The following is a 25,553-nucleotide window of genomic DNA, read 5'->3' as shown; positions in this document are numbered from 1 at the left end:
ACAGCCATCATCCAATCATTGCATTTTCTTTCTGTCAACCTTTTTCAGTACCTACCCAGTGTATATTTTATTTTATTTTATTTATTTTTATTTATTTATTTTTTTTGTGTCAGTCATGGGGCTTGACCTCTGGGCTTGGGCGCTATCCCTGCGCTCTTCAGCTCAAGGCCAGTGCTCTATCGCTTGAGCCACAGCACCACTTCTGGTTTTCTAGTGGTTAATTGGAGATAAGAGTCTCACAGACTTTTCTGCCCAGGCTGGCTTTGAACCGTGATCCTCAGATCTCAGCCTCCTCAGTAGCTAGGATTACAGGTGTGAGCCACCAGTGCCCAGCCCAGTGTATATATATTTTTTTGGGGGGGGGGTTCGGTCGTGGGGCCTGAACTCTGGGCCTGGGCGCTGTCCCTCAGCTCTTCAGCTCAAGGCTAGCGCTCTACCACTTGAGCCGCAGTGCCACTTCTGGCTTTTTTCTTTTTGCTTATGTGGTACTGAGGAATCGAACCCAGGGCCTCAGGCATGCAAGGCAAGCGCTCTACCACTGAGCCACCTTCCCAGCCCCCCCCCCCCCAGTGTATATTTTAATACCATCTAATCCTGAACTTATAAGGGAAGTTCTGAAGAAATACAGGATCAGAATTTGTTCTTCTATGTCTACCATAAAAAAAGCCCAAGAGTTAAAAATAACAAAATAGCCAGGCGGTGAGCACCGGTGGCTCACACCTGTAATCCTAGCTACTCAGGAGGCTGAGATCTGAGGATCACGGTTCAAAGCCAGCCTGGGCAGGAAAGTCTGTGAGACTCTTATCTCCAATAAACCACTAGAAAACCAGAAGTGGCACTTGTGGCTCAAGCGGTAGAGCACTCTCATTGAGCTGAAGAGCACAGGGACAGCGCCCAAGCCCAGAGTTCAAGCCCTATGACAGACTTAAAACAAAACAAAACAAAACAAAACAAACAACAACAATATATATATATATATATATATATATATATATATATATTAGCCTTGTGAATTTAGGTAAGGTATATGAGAGTTGATGGTGTTCTTACAATTTTATGGAGATTAGACAATCTTCAAACTTAAAAGCTGGGGCTGCACTGGTGGTTCACATCTATAATCCTAGATACTCAGGAGGCTGAGATTTGAGGATCATGATTCAAAATCAGCCTGGGAAAACTGGAAGTGGCACTGTGGCTCAAGTGGTAGCGCGCTCGCCTTGAGCTGAATTTTTCAGGGATAGCGCCCAGGCCCAGAGTTTAAGCCCCATGACCAGAAAAAAAAAAATCATCCGCCTGGGCAGGAAAGTTTGTGAGACTCTTATCTTCAATTTACTGCCAGCAAACTGGAAGTGGCACTGTGGCTCAAACTGGTAGAGCGCTAGCGTTGAGCAAAAAAAACCTCAGGGACAGCGCCCAGGCCCCATGACCAATCAATCAATCAATCAATCAATATAAAAACAATAAAACAGGGAAAAATGAAAGGCTGTTGAGTTCTACTGGACAGTGGAAAATGTCTTGCCTCTTTTCTAGAGGGCTGTATTAGAGCTTGTTTTATCTGAGTTGGTGGCAGTCAGCTCTAGGCCTCATTTTGCTTTCCCTCCCCCTTTTTAGGGAAAATCTCTACAGCAGCTCCCTGGGAGGAGGCGTGGCCACCTCACCCATGCTCATCGTATTCCATGGGAAACACTCCACCATCAACCCTCTGTGGCACATTCGGCACCTGGGTAAGTGTTAGAAAAGTCATTCAGTGTACCTTATCTGACTCCTCACTTGGAGTGGGCCAGGCCTGGTGGTTCATGCCTATAATCCTAGCTACTTAGGAGACTGAGACCTGAAGATTATACAAACTATAGCTTGGGCAGACAAATACACTACTCTTATCTCCAAATAACCAGCAATAAGCTAAAACTAGAGGTGTGGCTCAAGTGGTAGAGCATTAGCACTGAACAAAAAAACTGGAGTGCAAGGCCCTGAGTTCAAGGCCCAGTACCAGCACAAAACCAAACAAAGCTGGGGTGGCCCTTAAGCTCACTGTACAAATGTAGCTAACATTTGTTAGCGATCCGAGAGGTGTGTTTATGGGAATCCATGAAAAGGGCTTAGCATATAGTAGCTGCTTGACAAACTGTTATTGAAGTATAACTGTCCAGGCCTGTTTGCATGCCTGCCATATTGCAATGGACAAACCAAATGAAGTAGCATGGAATCCTGACAACTTTAACAATTGGCATTGCTTTTGAAAAGAAGCTGCTTGACTTTATCCTGTGTGAGTCTGTAAGTCTTTATTCATGGTAGGAATGCAAAGTCTAGGGGTGGAGAGCTTGTGTGATGCTCAGCTTTGTGCATACAACCTTGAGCAGGCAACTCAATTACTCTTAGTTTCCTCCTTCAGAAGCTGAAGCTAATGGCATCTGATGATATTATAAGAAATCCACTACAAAACACATGTAACTTGCGTGGAAGAGCACTCAGCATAGGAAGCTTATTCATATTCACCCTAACACAGGACCACAAGGCTGTAGACAAAACCATGGGCCAGACCTGTTTAGAACTTTAGAAATTCTGGGCCTTAGAAAGATAACATGATGCCTCATAGGACATAAATTTTAGTGCCAGGGAGTTAAGACCTTTGGTTTCAGACTCTCAAGAGCTGTTGTAGAACTGAAGATAATAGACATAGACTACATTTACTAGGTGCTGTTATGTTTCCAAGAACTGGGCTAGGTTCTGATGAGAAGAGTGAATATCATTTCTGGTTCTCACCATCCTGCAAAGTGTTCTGTCTTGTGTTGCTAAGTAGGCACTCTATCACATAAGCCATAGCCTCAGATCCTTTATTAGTTTCAAAAGAAGGGATAGATAACAACTGGAAAGTGCATTGCTGTTTCCTCTATTGATTCCATGCATCATTACATTCTGAGCATAAGCATGCACCTAAGAATCAGGCAGAAAACACAGGGTCACTGCGTCCTAACTGACGTGATTTGTAATTATTTCCATGTGCAGAAAATCTCAGTGAAGTTGGAGATCTGTATCATTTGTTGTACACTACTTAGGTCAATAAAGTTAAACATTTTATGGTCCTGGAAGAGAGACTGAAGAATACATTTAATGATATCAAGTAGGAAAGAACACCATCTCCCTTTTTTTGGGGGGGGGGTTCCGGTTGTGGGGCCTGAACTCTGGGCCTGGGCGCTGTCCCTCAGCTCTTCAGCTCAAGGCTAGCGCTTTACCACTTGAGCCACAGTGCCACTTCCGGCTTTTTTCTTATGTGGTGCTGAGGAATCGAACCCAGAGCCTCATGTATGCAAGACAAGCACTCTACCACTGAGCCACCTTCCCAGCCCAGGAACACCATCTTCCTAGGGAAAAGAACTTCTTTTTTTTTTTTTTTTTCCATAAGCCTTTGGAATCAGGCATGGCCTTTGAAGTCCATGTCTACAGATACTATGAAAAATGAGCTTGCTCTAGGTAGCTATGGGCACAGAAACAGTGTTAATACTAGAAGGTAATAGATTTGAATATAAACAGGTAGGGTAAGATTTCTTACATTTATAAAACATTTGATTTGTGAATGCCCTAGGTTCAAAAATCCCTAGTGCCTAAAAAATAAGTAAATCAAATTTATTTGTTTTTTTTTTTTTTTGGGTCCGGTCGTGGGGCCTGAACTCTGGGCCTGGGTGCTGTCCCTCAGCTCTTCAGCTCAAGGCTAGCGCTCTACCACTTGAGCCACAGCACCACTTCTGGCTTTTTTCTTTTTGCTTATGTGGTGCTGAGGAATCGAACCCAGGGCCTCAGGAATGCAAGGCAAGCACTCTACCACTGAGCCACCTTCCCAGCCAGTAAATCAAATTTATAAAGATAATTAAAAGCCAAACATGCCCCTGTGATACAGTTCCGGTCTTCATTCATGGAACTGAGAGTTCTTACTTTTTTTTTTTTTTTTTTTTTTTTTTTTTTTTGTCGGTCGTGGGGCTTGAACTCTGGGCCTGGGCGCTGTCCCTCAGCTCTTCAGCTCAAGGCGAGCGCTCTACCACTTGAGCTACAGCGCCACTTCCGGTTTTCTGGTGGTTTATTGGAGATAGGAGTCTCATGGTCTTTCTTGCCCGGGCTGGCTTTGAACCGCGATCCTCAGATCTCAGCCTCCTGAGTAGCTAGGATTACAGGCGTGAGCCACCAGCGCCCGGCTTGAGAGTTCTTACTTAATAAAGACTTTCTACATGCAGAGATTTCTTCCTAAATGTGTTGATTACTTTGTGTCTATTCTTTGGAAGCTGGTCATTATTCTAGTTGTGCTACTTTATCTCAGAATAACTAGTTCCTCTTCTGTATCTGCCTTGACTCCTATGCTTATGGACAACAAATACCACTTTTGCTGTTAACATTATAAATCAGAGTAGCATAGCCCTGGCTAATCCCCTTCTAAAGAGAAGGTGGATTTTCAGTTATTTTAAAAATATATATCAAAGCCAAACCCATAAACAGTAGGTGAGAAAAAAAAAAAAGATTAGAGCAGAAATCAATGAAGTGGAGACTAAAAAACCTATACAAACTATCAAAACAAAAAGTTGGTTGAAAATAAACAAAATTGATAAAGCTGACTAAAAGAAGTCACCCAAATAGGGATTAAAAAAGGGCATATGATAACAAATACAAGTGAAACCCAGAACATTGTAAAAGAGTACTTTACAATTAGAAAATAAGTGGAAAATGTAGTAGAAATGGACATATTCCTAGGTAACAGCAACCTATCAAAACTGAGCCAGGAGGATATAAACAGATCTATAACAAGCAATGAGACTGAAACAGCAATAATATCCAAAACCAGAAAAGTCCAGAACTCAAAAGATTCTCATTCTAGAAAGCCTTTACAGAACTAACACCAATACTAATTAAGCTTTTCCACAAAATAGAAATGGTAAAATCACTACCACACTTACTCTACAAAGCCAGTATTTTTTTTTTTTTTTTTTTTTGGGTCCGGTCATGGGGCCTGAACTCTGGGCCTGGGCGCTGTCCCTCAGCTCTTCAGCTCAAGGTTAGCGCTCTACCACTTGAGCCACAGCGCCACTTCCAGCTTTTTTTTTCTTTTTGCTTATGTGGTGCTGAGGAATCGAACCCAGGGCCTCAGGCATGCAAGGCAAGCGCTCTACCACTGAGCCACCTTCCCAGCCCCCAAAGCCAGTATTAAACCCATTCCCAAACCAGTCAGGGACACAAAAAGAGATATAGTCCAATCTCTTTGATGAACATAGATGCAAAACTCCTCAATAGAATACTTGCTAGCTAAATTCCACAACTAATAAAAAATTGTACACCATGATTAAGTTTATTTCATCCCAGGTATGAACAGCTGGTTCAACACATGTAAATCAGTAAGCATAACACAACATATAATCAAGGACAAGAACCACAGGACAATTTCAATCGATACAGAAAAAAGCTCTTGAAAAACTCCAGTATCCTATTATGATAAAAGCTAGGAATAGAAGGACTTGTACTTACCATAATAAAGGCTATAGATAAAAAAAATAAAAATTAAAAATTAAAAAAATTCAGGAAAAGACAGGGATGTCTATTCTCTGCACTCTTATTCAATTTAGTAGGATACCAAATACTTATTTGGAAACACAATTTATCAGGATACCAAAAATTTATTTGGAAATATAAAAGGTCCCAAATAGCCAATACAGTCTTGAGCACAAATATCAAAGACAGAAATATCACAATTCCAGACTTTGAAGTATATACTACAGTGCCATAGTAACAAAAACAGTTTGGTTCTGGCATAAAAACAGAACTGAAGACTAAGGGGACAGACTAGAAGACCCAGAAATGAATTCACACACCTACAGCTGTATGAATTTGACAAAGGTGCCAAAAGTCTATGTTGGAAAAAGATAACCTCTTCAATAAATGGTCTAGGAAAATGAGACATCCACATGCAAGACTGAAACTGGATCCCTGTCACTAATAATCATCTCAGAGTGGATCAAAGACCTCAAGCATAAGACCTGAAACCTTGGAACCACCATAAGAAGGAGTAGCAATGTTTTTTCTAGCACTTATTGGCATAGACAAGAACTTTAGAACTACAGGGGCCCAACAAATAGAATTGGCAAATAAGATTCCATCAAACTAAAAAGCTCCACACAGTGAAGGATATGATCACTAAGCTAAAAAGACAGCCTACCAAAAGGAAAAATTTTTGCCAACTATAAATCTAACAAGGGTCAAATTACTGAAAATATCCAAGAACACAAAAAACTAAAACTCCCAAAGAATCAAGAACCCAGTAACAAATGGGCAAAAGAGCTAAACAGAAACTTCTTAGAAGTACAAATGGCCAGGGGCTGGGAAGGTGGCTCAGTGGTAGAGCGCTTGCCTTGCATGCCTGAGGCCCTGGGTTCGATTCCTCAGCACCACATAAGCAAAAAGAAAAAAGCCAGAAGTGGCACTGTGGCTCAAGTGGTAGAGCGCTAGCCTTGAGCTGAAGAGCTGAGGAACAGCGCCCAGGCCCAGAGTTCAGGCCCCACGACCGGACCCAAAGGGAAAAAAAAAAAAAAAAAAAAGTACGAATGGCCAGTGAATGCATGAAGAAATGTTCGCCATTCTTGGCCAGAGAGGAACTGCTAATCAAAATAGTATTGAGATTCCATCTCACTTTGGTCAGAATGGCCATTAAGAAACAAATACAGGTGAAGATGCGGGGAGGAACCCTATTACATTGTTGGTATTACATTGTTGGTGGGAAGGTAAACTAGTGCAACCACTATGGAAAGCATTGTGGAAATTCCTCCAAAAACTAAAAATGGAACTACCCTATGATCAAGCAATACCATTTGTGGGCATTTATCCGAAAAAAAGTCAGGACACAATATAGGCACCTGCGTGTGCATGTTCTCTGCAGCACTGTCATAATATCCAAGTTCTGAAAAACAGCCCAGATGCCCTCCAACCAACAAATGAGTCAAAATGTGGTACATAAATACACTGGAATTGGGGCTGGGAAGGTGGCTCAGTAGTAGAGTGCTTGCCTTGCGTGCATGAGCCCCTGGGTTCAATTCCTCAACACCACATAAGTGGAAAAAGCTGGAAGTGGTGCTGTGGCTCAGCAGTAGAGCACTGGCCTTGAGCTGAAGAACAGGACAGCACCCAGGCCCAGAGTTCAGGTCCCACAACCGACCCCCCCCCCCTCAAAAAAAAAAAACAACACTGGAATTTTATTCATCTACCAGAAGTAGTCATTTGCAAAAAAAAAAAAAAAAATGGATTAACCAGGAAAAAAAAAAGTCATATCAAAGGGTATGTTTTCTCTCACATGAAAACATGGATATATATAGGTGACCAGACTGACTGAAGTATGGTATATGCAGGGGTGGGTTTCTGTATTATAACCTCTTAGAATAATGAATAGTTGGGCTGGGAAGGTGGCTCAGTGGTAGAGTGCTTGCCTTGCATGCATGAGGTCCTGGGTTCGATTCCTCAGCACCACATAAGCAGAAAATCTAGAAGTGGTGCTGTGGCTCAAGTGGTAGAGCACTAGTTTAACAGATGAATACCAGGAAGCTGAAACATGTCTTACTACCTTTGACAGAAACTTTAACATCAGAGGTCAGTCCTGGGGTTCAACTCAGGGCCTGCCTGAATGCTATCCCTGAGCTTTTTTGCTAAAGGCTAGCATTCTACCACTGGAGCCACAGCTTCACTTCCAGCTTTTTGGTGGATAATCAGTCTCGTCTCTTGGAATTTCCTGCCTGGTCTGGCTTCAAACTGTGATTGTCAGATTTTAGCCTCCTGAGTAGTAACGATTACCGGCATGTACCACTGGTGCCCAGCTACACAGAGGATATTAGTATTTACATGATCTAATATGCTTCAGTAAGTACTTAAAAATTATTGAGCAATGGCAATATTGTTTTCATTGAGTATTTTTAGCTTTACCTTTACCATAAACTTCTCAAGAATTTTAATATAAAAATGGTGTTCTCTAATAATCCCATTATTTTCCTCTGCACACATCAAGGCTGGAATCCCGATGCCAGATATTCAGAGCACTTTCTGCAGGAAGCTAAGTTACTCCACTGGAATGGAAGACATAAGCCATGGGACTTTCTTAGTGTCCACAACAACTTATGGGAAAGCTGGTTTGTTCCTGATCCTTCAGGAATATTTAAACTCCATCACAATAGCTGATATAGCCCAACATTTAAAATATTTCTGGTATAAAAATGTAGAATTTTTGTAGCCTACTACATTGCTCCTTATGAACAGTACCTTTGATATCTGTGACCCACAATGTAAGAAACAAAAACTGTGTAAATTGTACCTTAAACCATGTTGGGATTCATTTACTACCTGAAGCACAAGTGATAGTCATGGCTATGTGTGTGTGAGACAGAGCCTAACTAGGTATCCCAGTTAGGCTTGCTTTGAACTTGAGATCTTCCTGCCTTAGTCTCTGAATGTTGAGATTTAGGGTGGGTAGGGGTGTGTGTACCCCCTGTGCTCAGCACAAGTGGAAACTATGAAAATCAAGATTATAGAAATAACTCCATCTAGATACCAGTAACTAATTTGCTTATTAATACTAATGACAATTATACCCACAAGTTTTTTAAAAAGCTTCTAAAATATTTTTATATATGCAGGTACTTCTTAGTAAATTGCCAACTTTATGGGTTTTTTTTTAACTGAAATAAAAACATGGACACCTGTAAAAATAAAATAGATTTTTAATGATGTTCGTCATGTACATTATTCTGTATGTTAAATATAGCAAGTTAACTGATCTCAGATTTAAAAGAGAAACAGTTCATTAAGTCTTACTATAAAGAAGCCTGAGGATTGGAGACATGGCTCAGTTGGTAGAGCACCAACCAATAAGCAAAGTGCCAGATACCAAGTTCGAGTCCCAGTCTTAGTCCCAAAAGAAACACCTAACACCTGTACCTGAGCTAGTGGGGTTCAAGTGGCAGAGCACCTGCCTAGCAAGCTTGAGGCCTTGAGTTCAAATCCTAGTGTCCCTTGCAAAAAAAAAAAAAAAAAGAGGAAAGATTAAACAAAACCCAAACAAACCAAACAAATATCAGACTTGTAAATGGATTAAATAATCTTTCCATATTAATGAAAAAAATCTCATACTGCCATGTATAGGATATATCAACATTTATTATTCATTTGCCATGTTTGATGAAAAGCATCATGATTGTATGCTTGGAAAATCTTCACACCCATTTTCCAGGGAGTGTTTAATCATAATTTAAAGGGTATTTTCTCCAGTCTAATAAGGGAACCCATTGTAAAGCTACAATAGTTATATACTAAAGCAATACCTAATTACATGCTTTCCATAGGCCCATGAAAAAATAATTGCTCCTAATCCCTGATGCAAGGCACTTCAAAGCACTTGCACAAAATGTCCGTGTAAACAGCAATACAGTGCACCATTTAAATAACATGAATGTCCTGTACACAGCTTGACCTAGGCTTAAGGGAAAATAAAATCCATTATCACAACAGCTAAAAGACCTGTTAAGGTTCACAACAATTAGTCTCTCATTATAAATATAAGAACAGGCTCTAGAACCTTCTGCAGATGACATAAAAACCTCACATACATTTCATTCTGCCAAACCAACATGCTCTCTGGGTATACATTGGTACATAGTCTGACTGTTCCAAGAGTGACTAGGAGTGGCTGTACATGGTAATTTCTGTAAGCCCAGATTTAATATCCACCAGGCCAAAGGTCTGGACCATTTGTAGCACCACAGAAAATGCTTTAGAAAATCATAAAGGTACAGAATTCAAACCAACCTTTCCTTAAGGTTCATTTAGCAAGGATACACAGAAAGCGTTTTTAGTTGTTGGCTTGTTTCACCTAACAAGAAAAACTACCTTATTTTAGTACATGTCATGTACACAGAGCACCAGTTTAAATAAGATTATGGAACACTTCCAGCATCTTGTTTCTCAGGCTATAAGTTCACTGCTTACCACTGTCCATGTCACCACCTTCCATAGCCTCCTTAAAGCCAAGGAGGGTAAAATCAGAAAGGTGATAAACACTGACGGAGATCCAGTACTTCCCTATCAAATTTATGCCTTTCAAGTAAAGCACAAGTACTAGTGACACTGTCTGAAGCCTCCCAGCACAGCAGCTGTCTGTGCCTTTGGGAGGCACAGTGGAGGAGGCCAGGGACAGGGCTCAGTGTCCTGTGAGTTAAGGCCACTCAGCCTCCTTGCCACCTCAAGTCCACATGCTGTGTTTCTGCTACTTAGCAATCTCACTCTTTCCTGTACTCGGAAAGCAAAGAGGTCTGAGTGTGACTATAACCAGGGTGCCCGAGTTTACCCTCAGTCCCTGAACCTACAACAGGAGATGCCACAGTAAGTTTCCTGTGTGGAGACCTACATTTGCCTCCTTCCCAGCAGTGCTGCTTAATGTTAGTCTGGTCTCCTTAGGCAGTCAAAGGGAAAATGACATATCTAGGGCTTTGTACAGTTAATAATAAACTATAAATATTCAGATGGTTGCATTTACAGATCAAAATGACTCCCAAAAGAAAATCAAGTTTCTTCATAAAATGGATTATATATATATATATATATATATAAAAAAAAAACCTGGAATGGCAGTTAATTCAAATACAAAAACTCATATACAAAACCCCACCCTTTCTTCCCAAACTACTGAGGTTCACACAGTTGAATCTACCACACAACTGTTCTGTACTGTACTGTAATTACATCACTAAAGTACTAAGAAAAGACTTCAGTTCGACAAACTGAGGTTCCATGTCTTGAGAGCCGCAATAAAACTGCAGCATTGAGGCTGAGCTGAGAGGCTCCATCCTTAAGCACAGCTTCCTTCTTCCTGCTCCTGCATCCCACAGTGATTGCTGAAGGAAGGGATCTGCTCTGTAAATGACTGAGCCATCCACTGCCCATTGGGAATGTCAGAGAAAGTAGATTCTCCTTGTAGCTGTGACCCGTTGGCTGCTAGCAAAGAAAAAGAATGTTAGCTATGTCATTTACAAGTTTCAATCATCAAATTGGGAGACTTTTCTTGCAGTGCCATAAAGGGAAATTATTACTGTAATAATGAACAAGCTTTGGAATACAATTAGAACTATTGAATCTATTTTTAGATAAAGGACTGATAAATCCTCATTTGTTATTATAGGGGGAAAATGTAACTAGGGCTAGTTGTCAGTCTGTTTCTTAAGAAAATGAGCTATGAAAGTCTGTGTAGTGAAATATCAAATAATCAAATTTCCTTATTAGCTACTATACAAGTACATATTACCATCATCATTTATTCTCTTTCTCTCACAGTCCCCTGCCCCTAATCCTGACAGAAGCTCTTTGAAAGGTGCACACTGGGACACATACTTAGCCCATCTGAGAAGCTGCAGGGCTCGCTGCTGGCCAGGTTTTCACTGTAGGTGCCTCCATACGCGGCTTCATAGCCTGGATCGTACTTTTCTTCCTTCACCGCCATTTTCTTTGCATCCTCTGTGAGGAAGGGAAAAAAGATTTATAGCTGATTTCATCCAACAATTTTGAAAGTAACTTCATGAACAATTCTTCAAAGTAAATATAAGCTATCAAGCAATTTAAAAAACTTTAGCATACCTAAATTAGTTCCCCTAAGAACTGTAAAAAACCTGTTACAATTGCAAGTTTAAAAACAAAAAAACAAAAAAACCTGTTACACAAAACTCTAGGTGGCATAATGTTTCTCAGTCCTTCATATTCTTTCTGAGAGTGCCAAGATAAATGGAAAGCCCTGAGTTGAACAGTGATTTGTGCCCATAACCAAGAATTCTGCCCACAGCCTAGATTAAGCATGGATCAAGGAGGCTACAGTAACATACCTTGGGCAAGCTGTAGGTCGAATGTATACTGCACCTCCTGAACATCTGTGTTTCGTTCAATTCCTTTCAACTGATCTCTCAAGTCCTTCAGCTTAATGTAGTAATGGACTTTGTCCTGAGCTCGGGGAAACTGAGCACATCGTGCACTGGACGATGGCATCACATAGCACAGCTGGAATCATAAAACATCACAGGCTCAGAAATCTTACCATGCTGAGATTAGAAGTAATACCTTAGATTGAGATATGATACATAAACGCATATAACTACATGTGAAGCCAATCCAGACACGTAATAGCTCATAAGAGCTAAAACTACCAATCAAGATATGATTCATAGTTAAGCATTGCTGACCCATGCCTATAATCATAGTTACTCAAGAGGCTAAGATCAGGAGGATTGAGGTTAGGCCAGCATAGGCAGAAAAGTTGGCTAGATTTTATCTCCAAAATAACTAGCCATAAAGGCGAGCTGGAAGTGTTGCTCAAGTGACACAGCAACAACCTAGTAAATGTAAAGCCCTGAATTCAAATCCCAGTATTGAAAAGGAAAAAAAAAAAAGATTCAGTATCATTTATTTATTCTACTTCTCTGGTTACATATACCTAAGAGCTATACCTGAGCCTCTTCTGGCAATTCACATACAACTTGATTTTCTGTAACATGCAGTAACCTACAGAGAGCTATGAATTCATACAATTTTACAAACTGACAAAAGATGGACTTCTATTTAAAGAAATACCAATGCTACACTGCACTCATCAACCACCTACTTATAAGAAGTTAAGGCTAGGAAACAGCTAAAGCATACAGCCAGGCACTGGTGGCTCACACTTATAATCGTAGCTACTCAGGAGGCTGAGATCTGAGAATCGTGGTTTGAAGCCAGCCCAGGCAGGAAAATCCATGAGACTTATCTCCAATTAACTACAAGAAACCAGAAGTGGAGCTGTGACTCAAAGTAGTAGAGTGCTAGCCTTGAGCAAAAAAAGCTCAGGTATAGCACTTAGGCCCTGAGTTTAAACCCCTTAACCAACAAAAAAGAAAAGAAAAAAAAAAAAAAAAAAAACTGAAGTAAGCTAATGGCTCATACCTGTAATCCCAGCTATTCTGGAAGCTGAGATCTGGTGATTATATTTCAAAGCCATACTAGGCAGGAAAGTCCATAAGACTCTTATCTCTAACTAGCAAAAAGCCAGGAATTAGAAGTAGGCTCTAATAGTAGAGTGCCAGCCTTTAGTGAAAAAGCTAAAGGACATCCCTGAGGCTGAGTTTAAACCTCAGTATTAACACAAATGTGCGCATGTGCACGCATGTGTGCGTGTGCACACACACATACACACCCCACAAACAGATTTATCTTTTAAATACAATGCTAGTTAGCAGTATCTTAATTCATTGGTTAACTATTAGTATAATATTGATAACTAGGCATTACTGAACAGAATATAATATGGCATTTTTACATAACATAAATTACAATGGGGTAAATATAAAAAGGGTAACTAGAAAATAATTCCTACTTAACTGATTTAAAAATGCAACTTTAAGGACTTACAGTCTCTGTGTCTGGGATCTTATGGGGTTGAAGCCCAAATTCCAAGTTCTTAACTTTCACTCCAAAAACTTCTTTACTAAAAATTTCATAAATACCTAAAATGAAATACAAAAATGTTTACACTGCCCTTAATGTTAGCAAAGGATGAAGATAAAATTTTAAAAGAATTCTTACATTTTCCATTAAACACTGCTATTCGTGGCTGGTATTTCTGTAATTTCTGTACTAGAATACGTCCTCCTTCACGAAATTCTTTACTAAATTGAATTAAAAAGTGTAAGAAAAAAAAGTGTAAGAACAGTAGTATTTATAATATGCTAAGTTCAGACCTTCACATGTTATTTACATGTTTGTTTCAAATTCAATACAAGGCTTAAGGCATTTGTTAAGCTCAATGTGAACTAAAGCCATATGCGGTTCCCTGATTACATGAGGTACCAGCATGGCCAGAGTTCCAACCGTAGACCTGAATGTTGTATAATTAATTACCTGGAAAGATCTTTGCTGCCTGGTGTTGTCCTTTCCACCATGTTGGTAAACCCAATGCCATACTTCCCTGGCAGGGTATGGTCATCCATGTGATTCAGCTGAACCTCACTTAGCCCAGACATAAACAGGCACTTCCCTGGAAACAAAGCATTTAGTTTATTACAGCACATAATTGCTAAAGTATTCTACTTTGTATTTTTGAAGTTCATGAGGAAGAAAAAGGATTTAGTGTATTTGAAAGGTTTAATCAATTACTGTAAATCCTTTCACAGGATTTGTCGGTCCTAGAGCTTGAACTCAGGATGTGGGTGCTGTCCCTGAGTTTTTTTTTGCTCAAGATTAGCACTCTACCACTTGAGTCACAGCTCCACTTCTGATTTTTTGCTGGTTAACTGAGTTTTATAGACTTTCCTGCCCAGACTGGCTTTGAACCTCAATCCTCAGATCTCAGCCCCATGAGTAGCTAGGTTTACTGGCTACAGTTATTGCAGATGTTACCACTTGTTCTGGAATAGACATACAACAATAGGTTCTCAGATGCTTTGACAGTAGAGAAAATAAAAAGTTCAAACTTCCTGAGAAATTTCTTAGAAACAATGGGAACACAGCCAGGAGATGTGGAAAAAAATCCATGAGATTCTTATCTCCAATTAACCACCAAAAAGCTGGAAGTGGAGCTCTGGCTCAAGTGGTAGAGCACTACTAGCTTTGAGGGGGAAAAAAAAAAGGCTCAGGGACAGTGCTGAGGTCTGAATTCAAGCTACAGGACCAGCACCAAAAAAAAAACAAAAAAAACAAACAAATAAAAAAACAGTTCCAAAACCATGTTCTTATCATTTGACCTAAATGTTTTAATTGTTACACTTACATGATCAATTATTATTTTCAGAGGTCCCATACTGCTAGGCAGTGTTAAAGAAGACTTATAAAGCAATACAACAGAAATTAGTTTTGGTTTGAAAGCTCACTCTACAAGTCTGAGAGATTCATTACTATTTTCTGCTAGATATGAAGTGTCCATAGAGGACTGAAATAATATGTCATATGGAATCTGATCTCCAATGATCAATACATTTCATATCTCTTAGGAAATAACATCAACAGAAGTTTGTGGCTACTATATCCGTAGGTAGGAATTTTTCAAAATCACTTTAAAGGGGCTGGGAAGGTGGCTCAGTGGTAATGTGCTTGCCTTGCATATATGAGGCCCTGGGTTCAATTCCTCAGCACCATATAAGCAGAGCTAGCCTTAAGCTGAAGAGCTGAGGGACAGTGCCCAGGCTCAGAGTTCAAGCCAAGCCCCATGACCAACCAAAAAAAAAAAAAAAAATCACTTTAAAAAGTATGAAAAAATCTTGAGTCAAAACAGAACAAGTATGGGTTGGGAGGTACATAGCTCACTGGCAGAGATCATGCTTAAGCCCTGGAGGGTTTGATCCCCAGTTGCATAAAATATATACAGCCTATTTCCATGACCTCAAACCCTCCAGTAACACGGATTTCAGACCCTTTATGTTCATGTTACAGAGAAAAACATGAAGCCAGGTGCTGGTGGTTCATGCCTCTAGTCCTAGTTACTCAGGAGGCTGAAAGCTGAGGATTGCAGTTCAAAGCCAGCATGGGCAGGAAAATCCATGAGACTCATCTCCAATTAATCACCAGTAAACCGGAAATGGCACTGTAGCTCAAGTGACAGAGTGCTAGCCTTGAGCTGAAGAACTCAGGAAGAGTGCCCAGGCCCAGAGCAAGCCCCATGCCCAACAGGAAAGAAAGAAAGAAAGAAAGAAAGAAAGAGAGAGAGAGAGAGAGAGAGAGAGAGAGAGAGAGAGAAAGAGAGAGAGAGAGAGAGAGAGGAGGAAGGAGGAAGGAGGGAGGGAGGGAGGGAGGAAGGGAGGGAGGGAAGGAAGAAAGACAAGAAAAAGAAAAAGCATGAAACATAAAAGTATATTTATCTACTCACAGAAATGGTTTCCAGGTCCAGGATAATGATGCCCTTTGTAAGCAGCCATTAGTCCCGGGTTTATGCCAATCTACAAAACAAAATAATTATACATTTTAGTCTTAAAAAGTAGGGCTTGGGCTGGGAAGGTGGCTCAGTGGTAGAGCGCTTGCCTTGCATGCCTGAGGCCCTGGGTTTGATTCCTCAGCACCACATAAGCAAAAAGAAAAAAGGCCGGAAATGGTGCTGTGGCTCAAGTGGTAAAGTGCTAGCCTTGAGCTGAAGAGCTGAGGGACAGCGCCCAGGCCCAGAGTTCAGGCCCCACGACCGGATCCAAAACAAAAAAAAAAAATAGAGCTTACAGATTCTCAAAGACAACATCCCATTCTTTCTCTCATATTCAGAATCTAGATTAAAACAATGACAACAAAGCAGGAGGTGGGGATTCAGGAAGAGGAAGGGGACACGGGAGTGGAGGGACAAGAGGATAGGTGGTAAGTAAGATCAGTGTTGTATGAATAAAACCCATTCTTTTAGGTAACCAGTATGCTAATTAATGAGTAGGCCTTATGCCTTAAGAGTATGGGTAAGACTGAACTGATTAAAATTCAGATTTAATCTAGTATCATAAGCAATACTGCTATCAATCACTATGCTTCATCCTAACAAAGTACTTCATATGGAGGAAAGAGATTTTATATTAAATGTTTAGCTGTTGTTTCCAAAACCCTGCTTGACTCTTTCATAACCCCAGGTCTTCCACCTTCCCAGATGTAGCTACCTTCAATGTGGAAAGAGAGAGGATCTGGGCCACAAGTAACTTAATCCATGTCACCAAGCAGTTGTCTGCCTGCTAATTTTTACTGACAAAAATACTAGATCAAATCCAGTCATATTAAGAGTACCCATAAGCATTTACATAATCTAATGATTTATGTGAATATATTTCCTTTAATTGCAGCCCTAGGGGGATATTACTACTTCTGTTTTGTCAGTGAGGAAGGAAGGTTAAGGCTTGTTCAAGGCTATGCCTGGTGACCAGATTTGAACATAAACAGCAAAGTTTGAGGCCCACCTTCTTTTTTTTTGCCCGTCTTAGGGCTTGAACTCTGGGCCTGGCGCTGTCCCTCAGCTCTTGTCCCTCTACCACTTGAGCCACAGTGCCACTTCCGGCTTTTTCTGCTTATGTAGAGCTGAGGAATCGAACCCAGGGCTTCATGCATGCAAGACAAGCACTCTACCAATGAGCCACCTTCCCAGCCCGAGGCCTACCTTCTTAAACAATCCCTATTCATAAAAGTGATATCATTTACCATAGAAGGATTCTTTGGAATACTCTGTTCAGTAAAATGCTATTTGTAAGAATAAGTATTAAGTACATCTAGTCTATCAATGCTGCTTACTAAATCAAATTAAGGACAAAAATTCTTACAATCACAATGTCCAGATTGAAAGTTAAAATATCAGGAAGAGTCTTGGTCAAAAGTTCAGCTTCAGAAACACCATTGAACCGGTCTACTTTTCTTTTCACTTTAAATGTGTCCGTGATTTTTTCTTGCTTTTCTTTTGATTTTTTTGACTTGCCCGATTTTTTTGACTCAGCAGATTTTTTGGGTTCCACGGGTTTTTTGGGTTCTACTGGTTTTTTTGGTTCTGTTGTCCTGACTTTTCTTTTTCTTCCTTTTGGAGCTTCTGAAACACAATGATTTCCAGAATGTAGATGCATAACATTTCAACATTTAAGAAAATATTGGTTTTTCCTTAAAAGTCTACGAGCACTCATTTATTCTATCATCCCAAAATTATGACCTCACATTTCCTATGTCAGTGTTCTCTACAATGAATTCTGTTTTCCACTCTAAGAGTGGATTCATGCAGACTCTACCCACTTAAGTATCAGTGACTTTTCAAATAATCTTGGCATCTTGGCCTCCCCAGCAACACAAAAACATCTGTGTACATCTATCTATCTGTCTGTCTGTCTGTCTGTCTGTCTGTCTGTCTGTCTGTCTGTCTGTCTGTCTATCTATCTACCTACCTACCTACCTATCTATTCTATCATTTTATAGGAATTCTAAAGGGGAAAAAAATGGATGAACAAAGAAAGACAGGATGGAAGGAACCCACTTTATCTCACTTCCCAGTATTAGCTATACATAAAACCAGGTGCTGGTGGCTCAGACCTGTAATCCTATCTACTCAGGAGGCTGAGACCTGCAGGACTGAGGTTTGAAGCTAGCCCAGGAAGAAAAGTAGAAAACTATCTCTAGTAAACCAGAAAAATGTTGGACAAGAAGCATGGCACAGTGGTAGTGTCAGATGTGAACAAGCCAGCTGAGAACATGAGGCCCTGAGTACTGGCAAAACAAAGTGCAGCAAAACAAGAAACCCACAAAAAAGTCCCTCTAGAGAATGTGGCCAGGGTTGAGAGTCACTGACCTAGGTATCCAAAAGGAAACCTTCATCTTTTTACTCGTCTTTAACTTCTTCCCTAATTTCTTTGGCTCCCTACCCCATCCTACTCTGATTTGGTATTTTCCCAACCAAGCCTGACAGGATGAAGGTGTGTTTTTCTTCTGTCTTATACTGCTTCAGTTAGATCCTATGCCATGGGATCTATCACCATTAGCTTGCAGCTGGGGATGTCCTAAAGCACACTGCCCAGAAACAAGACCAGACAGCTCAGTGCAATGGAGCAAGGCATGTGCCTGGGAACATAATCAAAATTGAGCACATAGAAATTCTGCTACACTAGAGGAAATTATTGCTAGCACTCCTACTCTCACCCCTACCCCTATCCAAATCTATTTGACTTCTAATTCCTTATTCTTGGTGAGCAGCAACTTCTTTCAACCAAATGCCTATCCCAGAAATCTGTGAGCCTGCTATACTATGGATATGGTTTGAGTTTGTCCTCCAAGAGTCCCTAAGCTGCTTGTGGTAGGGAATGGCTTAAAAATGCCCTTGTAAGAGACTGTGGCAGCTAGTCTCTCTCTGGCTTCCTGTCTAGCAACATAATCTTCCTCACAAATATACTTCTGCCCCTGGAATGTCATCTGTCATGCTACTTTTACCTGTGTAGATGATGCTTGTGCCATGACCTAAGCATCCAGTACCTCTTTTCTTTATAAAGAACATTATAAAGCACATTATATGAAGCACATTATTATAAAAACATAAAGCACATTATTATTATAAACACATTATCGTAAATGTAAACAAGAAGGACAGGCAGAAATGACTTCCAAACTCCTCACTCTTACCCTCAAAATCCTTGAATCCTGGCCAGGTAATTGAGTAATCTGTCTTTCTAACCTTGTCTTTCTCATTTATCTCTAAATTATTTCATGTCTAATATGCCCCTTGACTCAAATCCTGTCTTACTCTCTATCCAATCTATGCTCTGCAGAATTTCCAGACTGATTTTTTTTTTAAATGCTAATCTAGGGCTGGGAATGTAGCTTAGTGGTAGAGTACTTGCCTAGCATACACAAAATTTGATTCCTCAGTATGACATAAAAAGAAAAAGCCAGAAGTAGCGCTGTGGCTCAAGTGGTAGAGGGTAGCCTTGAGCAAAAGCAGCTCAAGGACAGTGCCCAGACCCTGAGTTCAAGTCCCAGGACTGACAGCAAAAAAAAAAAAGGGGAGGGGTAGTGGTCTGGGCAGATGGCTCAGTGGTAGAGTGCTTGCCTTGCATGCATGAGGCCCTGGGTTCGATTCCTCAGCACCACATAAACAGAAAAGGCAAGAAATGGTGCTGTGGCAAGTGGTAGAGCACTAGCCTTGAGCTGAAGAGCTGAGGGACAGCACCCAGGTCCAAAGTTCAGGCCCCATGACCGAAAAAAAAAAAAAAGCTAATCTATTCCTTTGCTTTCCATCAAACAGTCTCTATGGTCTTTGGATAGAATGTACATTCCATAAAACTTCACCATTTCTTTGAATACTTGAGACCCTGATGATACAGAATCACTGTTTTGTTTTTTGTATTTTTCATTGGTGGTATCAGATTTGGACTCAGAGGCTTTATGCTCATTTGGTTTGCTTGCTCAAGAGCAACACTCTACAACTTGAGCCACTCCTCCAGTCCAGTGTTTTGCTGGTTACTGGAAATGGAATCTTGGTGACTTTTCTGCCTGGGCTGGAAAGAAAAGGCTTGAATGGCATTCCTAAAAGTCTCAGCCTCTCTAGTAGCTAGGTCTACAGGCATGAGCCATTGGTGCCTGACCTACTTATATCTTCAAGTCTGTGCTTTGGTACATGCTGTTCCTTCAGCCATTTGCCTTCCACACTCTCTTGTTCATAGGATAAAGTCTCATCTTTGGACTTCCAGAGCTCTGGTGTTATTACTCTTCTCAGGAAGCAGGCTGAATAGTCTTAGTTAGGTGCCAACTCAGTCACATCTCAGGGCCATCTATCATGAACCCCCTGTACCATGTAGTAGGCTCAGGGGTAACATGTTTACTTACTACACAACTACATTCAAAAGCAGAATCCATCTTCTTTTATTCCCAATAACAATGCATGCATGCATGCATGTATGCATGTATGTGGTATGTACCGTGTTCTGTATATACTAACTACTTATAAGTGGATTATAATTTTTTTCTTTTTATGAAGTACTTCTGAGAAAATGAACCATATCTATGACAGGGTTTTTTTTTATATATACATACACATATATGTATATGCATACATATATACACATATACATGTTGGTGTGTGTGCACATATATTATGTGTGTGCATATATATTTTTTTTTCATTCATTCATTTTGGCTGGTCCTAGGCCAGAATTCAGGGCCAGGGTGTTGTCCATGAGTTTTTTTTGCTCAAGGTTAATGTTCTACCACCTAAGTCTCAGCTCCACTTCTGGCTTTTTGGTGATTAATTGGAGGTAATAGTCTCATAGACTTTCCTGCCCAAGTTGGCATTGAACTGTGATCCTCAGATCTCAATCTCCTGAATAGCTAGGATTATAGGTATGAACCCTCAGCACCTGGCTTTATTTTTATTTTAAAATTTTAATTAAGTATTGTACAAAGAGATTACAATTCCTTAAATCAGGTTATGAGTACAGTGCATCTTGATTAATGTCATCCCTTCCACAGAAATCATGAATTACACTTTTACCACTAAAATTCATCATTAAACACTTTCTTAACTAAGCTAGGTGATCCAATTATCTAATTTTGTAAACTACCTGGGAGAAAACTACCTGGTGCAGGATCCTGGGCGGGAGCTGGTGCAGGAACTTCTGGCATTTGCTGCTCAGTCATGACTGCCATGGTAGGAGCTTCAGCCATCATTTGTTGAAATGGAAATGAATAAAAAGCTTGAGCTTGCTCAAGGGAATAGCTGAAAGAACAATAGAGTACAATTTATAATGATGTGATTATCCAAATGCTAGTTTAAATGATCAGCTATTAAAAAAAAACTTGCTGCGTGTCAGTGACTCACGCCTATAAGCCTAGCTACTCAGGAGGCTGAGATCTGAGGACTGTGGTTCAAAGCCAGCTCGGGCAAGAAAGTCGGTAAGACTCCAATAAACCACTCAGAAAACCGGAAGTGGTACTGCTGCTCAAGAAGTAGAGTGCTAGCCTTGAGCTAAAGAGCTAAGGGACAGTGCCCAGGCCCAGAGTTCAAGCCCCACAACTGACCCTCCCCCAAAAAAGAGAAAACAAAACAAAACAAAAAACCTTCAAGATTCAAATATTTTGCAGGCAGATTGTAGTATTTATTTAGAGTAGATAACGGGGGGGGGGGGGAGGAGAGGTTTATTTTCTTCAGTGCACATTCAGCTGATCTATGCTGATGCTTACTAATCAAATAGACTGTTTAAGGGAAGTTTTGTTCCTTTGGTTTCTGCTTTAGGAGAAAAAACAAAAAAACAAAACAAAACAAAAAAACACCTTTTGAGACAGCATCTCCCTGTGTAGCCCAGGCTAGCCTGGAACTCACAATCTCCTCTATCAGCTTCTCCGGTGCTGGGAGTACAAGCATCTATCATCACTACCACCCACTCTCACTGTTTAATGACAGTGTACCACCAATAAAACTTACTGGTTCTGTGAAGTCAGCCAGTACTTTCTCTGAAATGAGATCATAGAAATTTCCTAGTAATAGCTGTGGAAGGCTCTTCAGTTTATATGGACTGGGACTGAACAAAGGGCCTTGAGCATGCTGGGTAAGCGCTCTACCACTAACTACACCCTAGTCCCATATAATCACAACAAATTAGTTACCAAACCAATGCTGAGGGTCTGTTAGGTCTGATTTAGAAGGCAACCTGGCTACCACTATTCTCCATATCCTCCATGTTCCTATTACCTCTCAAGTGCCACCATTAGATCTCAATATATACACTTGACAAAGTCCAAATTATAAACAGTAACAGCCACTTTAGAATTCTGCAATATTGGCCAGGCTCATGCCTGTAATCCTAGCTGCTCAGGAGCCCGAGATCTGAGGATCATGGTTCAAAACCAGCCTGGGCAGGAAAGCCTGTGAGACTCTTTATCTCCAATAAACTACTCAGAAAAGCCAGAAGTGGCACTGTGGCTAAACATACTTTGTCATCTTCACTTAAATAAGTACACATGATGCCAAATACCAAATAATCTGAACTCTTAACTCGAGAGGCTTAAGTGGCCTGGGATCAGCAGAACTATTACAAATGTGCACCTGACATTGCTATGTGTCAGAGTGTGTATTCACCTATGCACAAGCTATAAAAAGCTGTCAGCACAGCCAGGCTCCCCTGCTGGCTCAAGCCTATAATCCTAGCTACTCAGGAGAGTAAGATCTGAGGATCTCGGTTCAAAGCCAGCCTGGGCAGGAAAGCCCATGAAACTCTTATCTCCAATAAACCACAAAAAAAAAGGAAGTGGCTTTGGTAGGGCGCTAGCCTTGAGCTGAAGAGCTAAGGGATAGCACTCAGGCCCAGAGTTCAAGCCCCACAACCAACAACAAAAAGCTGTCAGCACAAAGATTTAAGGCTGGTCAAAATTCTGAGTTCATCTAACTATTCCTCATGTAGTACTGATTTCAAGTTTCTTCCTAATTTGCTCATTGTTTCGTGCTCAGAACCAAACACCCCGGATATGGCCTCATCAGCCTGAAACTGAGGAGGGCTAACAACTTCCTCATTCTGGGGACATATCATGACACCTGCTGTAATCTTATTAATTCATACTGAGTTTACCATCACTGCAAAACTTCTCCCTCATTCCACAAGGTCACTGACTTTTCTGTACCTCAGTTAGGGAGCAAGCCTCTTCTGGTTGGTTAGTGATGATTTACCAGTCCATCTAGCTAGGATTACTAAATCTAGCAATTCTGTAAGCCCCTCCTAGAATTGGGACAGGATACTCACAAATTTCCTAAGCATGCCATGAGCACTCAAAATCTGCTAAAGCATAAAACTGGGGACAGAGCTACCTGGCAAATCAACAGAGACCTCTCTTCAGTCTGCCCTTGATTCTTTTAGTGGTAAGCCAGGTTTTTATTTCACTTAAGTGAACTTCCATCTTCATCTTGCCCACCAAGAGAAAAAGCTAGGGAGCCAAACAGTGAAGCTAGACTGGATTCAAATGGCCACTGTACCATTTAATAGCTGGACAGACAATTTCTGTTAACTCCTAATACCCCAGTGTTCATGCCTGTACAATGGAAAGCATAGCATCTAATTCACTGGTTGTGAGAATTCAACTAGCTAGGGAACATAAAACAGAACCTGGTATATGGTAAACATCCTATAATAGCCTATTTCAGTATCCCGTAGTGTCTATCTAGTATATAGATCTTGCTTTCTTATGAAATTATACGGTAGCCTACTGGTCTTTGGTTTTGCGTCCTCCCCCTCTGCAAAACATTCAATAACTGAAATATAGAATTTGCTTATGATTAATACCCATGCAGGGTACATTCCACTTCTGGTAGAATTAGAGATCCATGTGTTAACACGCTCATCAATTATCATCTACAAGACCTCAAACACTATATTCTGGCCTTTCTTATAAATTATAATGTATCCAGAGCAGGCCCTAACACAAAGACAATTTTCAGGCCAAGTTCAAGAAGTATCCTGCGGGGCGCCGGTGGCTCTCGCCTGTAATCCTAGCTACTCAGGAGGCTGAGATCTGAGGATCGCAGTTCAAAGCCAGCCCGGGCTGGAAAGGCCTGGAGACTCTAATCTCCAATAAACCACTCAGAAAACCGGAAGTGACGTTGTGGCTCAATTGAGAGAGCACTCGCCCAGAGCTGAAGAGCTGAGGGACAGCGCCCAGGCCGAGTTCAAGCCCCACGACCGACAAAAAAAAAAAAAAAAGTATCCTATATAGAGCAATATTATCTACTTTCGGGCCCGTAACGCTGCTTTCTAGAGACGTTGGGGGAGGAAGCCATCATATCGGATAAAGTTGAACAAGAAAGCTGGAGTTGATCATCAGCAGGAGGTCGATCTTTATTTACACTTCTTTACATGGTCTTAGTACGATCGAAGAGGGTAAAGAGACCCAGCCAAGAGTGGCACTCGAGAAGCAGCATTTACCGGAGACCGCAGCTCATCAGTGTATTTTAAAGCTAGCTAGGGGTGGCTGGGGACCGGGGCTGGAGGCCTGGGCGCTGCCAGCGGGAAAGGCGGGTCCGGCCTACAGTGCGCACGCGCGGCCCGGCCTTTGTACTGGGCCGCGGCGTGGCCCGACCCCGCGTGCGCGCGCCCGCCCTCCCGCCGCCGCCCCCACCCCCGCCCCCGCGCCGGCCTCGTCGAGGAGGGGGCGTGGGGCGGTGCCGTCCCCGCGTTACCTGCCCGCGTCCGGCGCTTCCATGGCCAGCGTCCGCTGGCGCGGGCGGCTCCTGCGACCTGGCAGATTGGCGGTCGGTCTCTGCTGCACGGCGTGGGCGCGCGGCGACTCGACGCCAGATGCTCGGACCCGATGGCCGGCCGGGCTCGACGACAGCTGGACTCAGCCCCACCCGGCGCTTTCACCTCACCCCCACCCCCCGCAGGAACCCCGTCCGCGCGGCGCCGCCGTCCCCTCCGAGCCGGGTCCCTCTTGTGGTCATGGTCACGTGACACCGAGCCGCCCAATCCGGGGCCGCTTCTCCGGACGCCCCAGTCCCGCCGCTAGGCGTGTCGGGAGCCGTGGGACAGCGAGGGGCGGAGCGGGGCGCTTGGCCGACGTCAGCGTTCTCGCGCGGGCTTCCGGGCCGGCGCGCGCGCTGCGGGGACGGGTGGCGTCCTGCGGGGCTGAGTAGGTGGGCGGCGCGATCGAGTTGCTTGCACCCCAGGTTTTATTCCAGAATTGGTTGCATCAGTCGTTAGTTACTGTGATGGGGGGGGGGGGACTTTGGAATCAGGGGACCTGGAAGTCGAGGTCACGGTTCTAATCTGTAAAACTGCCTGGTGAGATGTAAAAACTTTGCCAGCTTGATTTTGGAATTAGGGAAATTCTGCCTTTTGACGTCTTAATACTTGATGGGATAACAGCCTCCTTACCTAGGGTCTTACAGACCCTTCTCGCAGCGCCCACCTGATCACCATTTGGGCAAGACTTCCCTAGATCACTTCGTGGACATAGGCTTTTGTTTCCCTAACTTGCAGGGTTAAAATCAAGCTCTGTATTAATTGCCCTGTTCAGTGCCAGTGGTAACAGACCTCCAGATCTTTAAACATGGGACCTCGGGA

General features: G+C 41.9%; 2 protein-coding genes across 5 annotated transcripts in view; one reads left to right on the top strand and one right to left on the bottom strand.

The window, feature by feature from the left end:
- Positions 1 to 8,723, top strand: part of Glt8d2 (glycosyltransferase 8 domain containing 2) — a 29,314-nt gene extending 20,591 nt beyond the window's left edge. The window contains exons 9-10 of the mRNA XM_069991697.1: positions 1,612 to 1,724; positions 8,027 to 8,723. Of these exons, the coding sequence (XP_069847798.1) occupies positions 1,612 to 1,724; positions 8,027 to 8,196 (283 nt within the window). The 3' untranslated portion in view covers positions 8,197 to 8,723. The remainder of the gene's footprint in view (positions 1 to 1,611; positions 1,725 to 8,026) is intronic.
- Tdg (thymine DNA glycosylase) lies at positions 8,718 to 24,868 on the bottom strand. 4 transcript variants are annotated; one of them, XM_069991666.1, is made up of 10 exons: positions 24,671 to 24,868; positions 21,069 to 21,223; positions 17,301 to 17,560; positions 15,890 to 15,959; positions 13,930 to 14,065; positions 13,615 to 13,697; positions 13,441 to 13,535; positions 11,883 to 12,054; positions 11,398 to 11,520; positions 8,718 to 11,001 (listed from the first exon to the last, which is right to left on the bottom strand). In XM_069991666.1, exons 1-10 carry the CDS (start codon positions 24,691 to 24,693, stop codon positions 10,859 to 10,861), a joined length of 1,260 nt encoding a protein of 419 aa, XP_069847767.1. In that variant the 5' UTR covers positions 24,694 to 24,868; the 3' UTR covers positions 8,718 to 10,858. The 4 variants fall into 4 exon arrangements, with proteins under 4 accessions (XP_069847767.1, XP_069847759.1, XP_069847777.1 ...); XM_069991658.1 differs by having other exon boundaries at positions 8,718 to 11,004; positions 24,671 to 24,867; XM_069991676.1 differs by having other exon boundaries at positions 8,718 to 11,004; positions 21,084 to 21,223; positions 24,671 to 24,866.
- Positions 24,869 to 25,553: the final 685 nt, after the last annotated feature.

This window comes from Dipodomys merriami, unplaced genomic scaffold, assembly GCF_024711535.1.
Source record: "Dipodomys merriami isolate MVZ:Mamm:240054 unplaced genomic scaffold, mDipMer1.0.p SCAF_10, whole genome shotgun sequence".
Lineage (NCBI taxonomy): Eukaryota > Metazoa > Chordata > Mammalia > Rodentia > Heteromyidae > Dipodomys > Dipodomys merriami.
This window is presented reverse-complemented; position numbering and strand designations above follow the sequence as displayed.

Coding starts and splice junctions, on each gene's coding strand:
- Tdg (XM_069991658.1), bottom strand. CDS start 24,693: ATGGAAGCGCCGGACGCGGGCAG. Junction 21,224..24,670: donor GAAGCGCCGGACGCGGGCAG/GTAACGCGGGGA, acceptor TTGTTCTTTCAG/CTATTCCCTTGAGCAAGCTC. Junction 13,698..13,929: donor GGCAGCAAAGATCTTTCCAG/GTAATTAATTAT, acceptor AATTCAATTTAG/TAAAGAATTTCGTGAAGGAG.